The 6,029-nt window shown below is 43.6% G+C and overlaps 1 protein-coding gene across 3 annotated transcripts in view; it reads right to left on the bottom strand.

Moving 5' to 3' along the window:
* Positions 1-6,029, bottom strand: part of tsc1a (TSC complex subunit 1a) — a 14,874-nt gene that overhangs the window by 5,599 nt on the left and 3,246 nt on the right. The window contains exons 5-16 of one of the 3 annotated variants that reach the window (XM_014022798.1): positions 5,113-5,257; positions 4,883-5,037; positions 3,677-3,750; positions 3,374-3,561; positions 3,250-3,305; positions 3,065-3,191; positions 2,930-2,973; positions 2,791-2,854; positions 2,469-2,713; positions 2,256-2,395; positions 1,641-1,684; positions 138-304 (exon numbers count right to left, since the gene is read on the bottom strand). In XM_014022798.1, the coding sequence (XP_013878252.1) occupies positions 138-304; positions 1,641-1,684; positions 2,256-2,395; positions 2,469-2,713; positions 2,791-2,854; positions 2,930-2,973; positions 3,065-3,191; positions 3,250-3,305; positions 3,374-3,561; positions 3,677-3,750; positions 4,883-5,037; positions 5,113-5,257 (1,449 nt within the window). Of the gene's footprint in view, positions 1-137; positions 305-1,613; positions 1,685-2,255; positions 2,396-2,468; positions 2,714-2,790; positions 2,855-2,929; positions 2,974-3,064; positions 3,192-3,249; positions 3,306-3,373; positions 3,562-3,676; positions 3,751-4,882; positions 5,038-5,112; positions 5,258-6,029 lie in introns of all 3 variants that reach the window. The other 2 variants (XM_014022796.1, XM_014022797.1) reach the window with 2 other exon arrangements.

Genomic DNA, 6,029 nt, shown 5'->3' with positions numbered 1-6,029 from the left:
GCTTAAAGCTAAAAGTAGCAGAGCAGTAGCTTAAAGCTAAAAGTAGCAGGGCAGTATTAAATTGAGCAGATTTAGTGTTACACTGTTAGTACAAAGACAAAGTAGGACACAGAAGATCATTACTGGACAGTCGTTACCATGGCAACGCTCTGCTCCTCCAGCGCAGTGGCGTTGATGACTCGTCGCAGCAGGCGGCGGTTCCTGATGGCGTGCTGTTGGCGCTTGAAGCGCTCGTACTGAAGCTGACCGTGAACCAGCAACAGCTGACTCCTCAGGGTCTGAAGCTCCTCCCCCTGGGCGGGGCCTGAAACACACACACACACACACACACACACACACACGCACAAATAAAACCTTCCATCTCAAAGTGTGTTGGATGTCAGTCAGCTGTGGCGGCCATCTTGGGCAGGGCAGACTCAGTTTGTTCATCCAGCCGATACTTTCTAACAGTTTAAAACTGGCTCATGAGATATTTTGCTAACACACGCATTTATGCCGATGCTGTTCTTTTATTATTATTATTTTATTATATTATTTTCACTCCATCACATGCACCACCCTCACAAGACAAACAACAACCCAGAGACGAGTTAACCTGGTTAGTAACCAGTCAGTGTGTCACACTGCCATCTACTGTCTACATGAACATTTATTAAGAGAACGCTGAGTCAGCATTTAACAAGTAGGTTTTTTTTTGCTAAGTAATTCTGCTGACTTTGTGCTTTTTAGTCGTTTATAAATCAAAACGTTCAGCTCTTTCAGGAGATAGATGTTGTGGCTTCTGGTTTTTATACTTTTTAAAATATTTTCACCAAAATAAATTTATCAAGATCTCCTTATTTCATTTAAAACAATTTTTATTTTTTACGTTTTCTTCAGCTACTGGCTCTATCTTAAGCTACTTTTCAATTTATCTTCTGCTACTAAGCTTTAATTTTATTATTTTTGCTTTTTACTCAATTTTTATTACTCTCGCTATTGGTTAGCATTATGCTATTTTTATGCTCTGGCGATTAATTTAATAATTTTAGCTTCTAGCTAGCATTTTGCTACTTTTACCTACCATTTTGCTACTCTTAGCTTTTAGATATGATTTTGAATTTTGTTGCTTCCAGCTATTCTTTTGCTACTTTCAGTTTCTACGAAGCATTTTGCTCCACACTTTTGCTACTCTAGCTTTTATTATTTAGCCATTATAGTTTTAGCTAGTTCTAGCTTAACCTACTGGTTTGCAACTTAACTTGTTGCTAGCCTTTTACCACATACCACTTTGCTATTCTAGCTTTTAGTTACAGTTCTATTACTTTTAGCTTCTAACTAGCCTACACTTTTGCTACTCTAGCTTTTACTTATGATTTTGCAAATGTAGCTTTATGCTAGTTTTAGCTTCTGGCTAAAAATATTCCTCCTTTTATTTAGCCTTTGCTACTGTTCCTGAAAGAAAACAAATCTTTGGTTTCATTAATGATCTGATCCTGTTTGATGAGCAGCTAAAATCATGTTTCAGGTTCGGCTGATATTAAAGTGACTAATGAAAATTGTAGCTAAAATCATGTTTCCCGTCATGTTCGGCTGATATTAATGTGATTGGTGAGTGTGTTAGTTTCAAGTACCTTTGCTTTTCATGCTCTGCTGTTTACCTCCAAAATGACTCCGATCCACCATTTTGTTTCCCACTGAGAGCCTGTAGAGTAATCAGATTACAGTAATCCAATTAATCAGGTTACAGTAAACAGGTTACAGTAACCAGATTACAGTAATCAGACTACAGTAATCAGATTAATCAGGTTACAGTAATCAGATTAATCAGGTTACAGTAATCAGATTACAGTAATCAGACTACAGTAATCAGATTAATCAGGTTACAGTAATCAGATTACAGTAATCCAATTAATCAGGTTACAGTAAACAGGTTACAATAATCAGATTACAGTAATCAGACTACAGTAATCAGATTAATCAGGTTACAGTAATCAGGTTACAGCAATCAAATTACAGTAATCAGATTACAGTAATCAGTTTACAGTAATCATACCAGTAATCAGATTAATCAGGTTACAGTAATCAGGTTACAGCAATCAAATTACAGTAATCAGATTACAGTAATCAGACTACTGTGATCAGGTTACAGTAATCAGACTACAGTAATCAGATAACAGTAATGAGATTACAGTAATCAGATTACAGTCAGTAATCCAGCAGCAGAATAAACCAATCATCTGGATGTTTCTAAAAACTGAGCGTTGTGAACTCGCCTCCTGCTGAGGCGCTCGTGAGCGTCCTTTCCGTGAACGATCATCTGATCCAAAGCCTTCAGAGGAGAGATGGCTGCCTGTTCCTCCTCCTCCTCCACCTCCGCCTCCTTCGGCTCTCCTGCAGCTCTCTGCAGCGCCTCCTGCAGGACGGGAGGAGGCTCAGCGACAGGAGCAGAAACTGAAACGCGTTTCGGCACACCTGACTCGGCTCACCTGCGTCTTCTTCCCGATGAACAGCGTGGCCGCTCGGGGCAACGCCAGCTCAAACAGCGACTCGTAAGGAAGGGCAGAGCTACTGTCCGAGAGGGCGGAGCCTCCTTCCTCTGATCGATGGGGCGGGGCTAGGCAGAGAGGGGCTGAGCCAGTGGGAGCGGGGAGGCTGGAGGAGGAGTCGTCACGTTTCGGTGTGGAGGTGAGGAGGAGGAGCTGAGAGGAAGAGGAGGGCGGCGGTTTGACGTCTGCGGACAAACAAAAAGTTTCTAAAAACTCAACACCTGAGGTGACATCACTCAGGTCGGTCAGCTGACTCGCTCACCTGCACTGCTCAGGTTGTTGTTGATGACATCATTCTCCTCCTGCACTCTGATTGGCTGCTTGACCTGCGAGGACAGATGAGGACTGACTTCCTGCTGCTCCTTCACAATAAAACTAAAAAAAAAGTAATCTGATCTCACCTGGTAATTGGCGTTGAGTCGGTGACTGTCCTCAGTAGGCGGGGCTACAAGGAAATAAGCTGGTGAGGACATTTCCCACCTGTACGCACACTGTTTTCGTTTTGTTTACACAAGAGAAAGCTAAAGTCAGCTCACCTGAGACAGAGGAGCACCTGCTCAGTGAGGGGGCGGAGCCTAGAGCTGCAGGTTCAGGAGGGGGTGTGGACAAACCGCACTGAGAGGAGGGGCTCCATGTGACATCATCGGCCTGCACACAGAAAGACTGACACTGAGGTCTGAATGAACCTGGTCCAACAGGTGTGACAAACAGGTGGGATTACCTGTATGTTGGAGGTACTGAGGGTCAGCTGAGGTACACGCCCACAAACTGAACTTCCTGTCAGGAGGCAGACACTATCAGGTACACCACATGAAAAACAACACCTGTCTGCTGCTGATGCTCACCTGAGCTGCTGACTGGCTCTGAGTCATGAGGGGCGGAGCTAAGATCCAGATAAGGAGGAGGAAAGGACAGCGAAGGAGTCCTGAGGGTAGCAGAGGAGTAGGTGTCCTCCTCACAGGACGACTCCAGAGGATCCAAAGACAACCTGGAGCACTCAATCACGATGTCATGAACTTCATAACGTCTCCACCTGACAGGGAACGAAACCAAGAACTGAAACGGATTCAGGTGATCCTGATCCTGGACCTGAATTGGTTAGTACGGTCATATTGGGTTCAGCTCTGGTTCTGGGCTCGTGGACTAACCTGGATGGGTCCAGTTCATTGTCCTGAGTCCCTGTCACCAGCTCCGGGTGGACCCGGACATGTTCCAACATCGGCTGAAAGTAAAAAACAAAAAACACAGACACGGATCAGAACCAACAACTGTTCAACGACCATCTGGCTGAAACTATGTTGGTCTATACTGGTCTGTATTTATATTTAGAGGTCTGGACTGGTCTATGCTGGTCCACACTGGTCTGTACTGGTATGTAGAGGTCTGGACTGGTGTATGTTGGTCTGGACTGGTCTGTATTGCATTTAAGAGGTCTGGACTGGTCTATGCTGGTCTATACTGGTCTGTATCTAGAGGTCTGGACTGGTCTATGTTGGTCTATACTGGTCTGTATCTAGAGGTCTGGACTGGTCTATGTTGGTCTATACTGATCTGTATCTAGAGGTCTGGACTGATCTATGTTGGTCTGTAGAGGTCTGGACTGGTCTATGTTGGTCTATACTGGTCTGTATTGGTATTTAGAGGTCTGGAATGGTCTATGTTGGTCTGGACTGGTCTGTATTGGTCTGGACTGGTCTGTATTGCATTTAGAGGTCTGGACTGGTCTATGTTGGTCTATACTGGTCTGTATCTAGAGGTCTGGACTGGTCTATGTTTGTCTATACTGGTCTGTATTGGTATTTAGAGGTCTGGACTGGTCTATGTTGATCTGGACTGGTCTGTATTGTATGTAGAGGTCTGGACTGGTCTATGTTGGTCTATACTGGTATGTATTGTATTTAGAGGTCTGGACTGGTCTATGTTGGTCTGGACTGGTCTATATTGTATTTAGAGGTCTGGACTGGTCTGTGTTGGTATTTAGAGTTCTGGACTGGTCTATGTTGGTCTATACTGGTCTTTACTGGTATGTAGAGGTCTGGACTAGTCTATGTTGGTCTATACTGCTCTGTATTGGTATTTAGAGGTCTGGACTGGTCTATGTTGGTCTATACTGGCCTGTATTGGTATTTAGAGGTCTGGACTGGTCTATGTTGGTCTATACTGGTCTGTATTGGTATTTAGAGGTCTGGACTGGTCTATGTTGGTCTATACTGGTCTCTATTGTATGTAGAGGTCTGGACTGGTCTATGTTGGTCTATACTGGTCTGTATTGGTATGTAGAGGTCTGGACTGGTCTATGTTGGTCTGTATTGGTATTTAGAGGTCTCGACTGGTCTTTGTTGGTCTGGACTAACCTTGACAACCTCCTGGAAGGTGTCCAAGTTCTCCTTCATGCTGTAGTGCAGCCTCAGGTAGGAGATGAAGTTACAGGGGAACATCCCGTACAGACGGTGGAACAGAGAGTACACACCTGCCTGGAGGTGGACCAGGAACACTACGGACACGTGTCCTACAGGAAACACAAGCAGCCAATCACAACACAGTTCTCCTTCAGCAGAAAAGACTCAAGCTCTGGGACCGTTACCGGGATTTTTGAAGCTCCAGGACACCAGGCGGCCGAACACATCAAAGAAGTCATAAATGTGTTGTTTCCCAGCCTGAGGGATCATGGGTAACAGTGTGATGAGGACCAAGACTCCAGTGACCAGGACCACAACATCACTGTCTGTCTGAGAAATAAAAACACAACATTTTGGTTTTGTGCTTAAAACAACCAGAAATCCCCATTTTTACTGAATCAGAAACACCTGCACCTTGTTTCAGATCTCCGAAGCTGCGTCTGTACAGATCAAAATGATGCGTTTGTTGACCGTATGAATCAAACGATGTGTTTACAGATCAAAACGATGCATTTCATGACCGTACAAATCAAAAAGTTGTGTTTGTTGACAGTACGGAACAAAACGTTGTGTTTGTTGACTGTACAGAACAAAACGTTGTTTGTTGACAGTACGGAACAAAACATTGTGTTTGTTGACTGTACGGAACAAAATGTTGTGTTTGTTGACAGTACGGAACAAAACGTTGTGTTTGTTGACTGTACGGAACAAAATGTTGTGTTTGTTGACAGTACGGAACAAAACGTTGTGTTTGCTGACTGTACGGAACAAAACTTTGTGTTTGTTGACTGTACGGAACAAAACTTTGTGTTTGTTGACTGTACGGAACAAAACGTTGTGTTTGTTGACTGTACAGAACAAAACGTTGTGTTTGTTGACTGTACGGAACAAAACGTTGTGTTAACTGTACGGAACAAAACGTTGTGTTTGTTGACTGTACGGAACAAAACGTTGTGTTTGTTGACTGTACGGAACAAAACTTTGTGTTTGTTGACTGTACGGAACAAAACGTTGTGTTTGTTGACTGTACGGAACAAAATGTTGTGTTTGTTGATAGTACGGAACAAAACGTTGTGTTTGTTGACTGTACGGAACAAAACGT

The sequence above is a fragment of the Austrofundulus limnaeus genome, unplaced genomic scaffold (genome assembly GCF_001266775.1).
Source record: "Austrofundulus limnaeus strain Quisiro unplaced genomic scaffold, Austrofundulus_limnaeus-1.0 Scaffold343, whole genome shotgun sequence".
Classification (NCBI taxonomy): Eukaryota; Metazoa; Chordata; class Actinopteri; order Cyprinodontiformes; family Rivulidae; genus Austrofundulus; species Austrofundulus limnaeus.
This window is presented reverse-complemented; position numbering and strand designations above follow the sequence as displayed.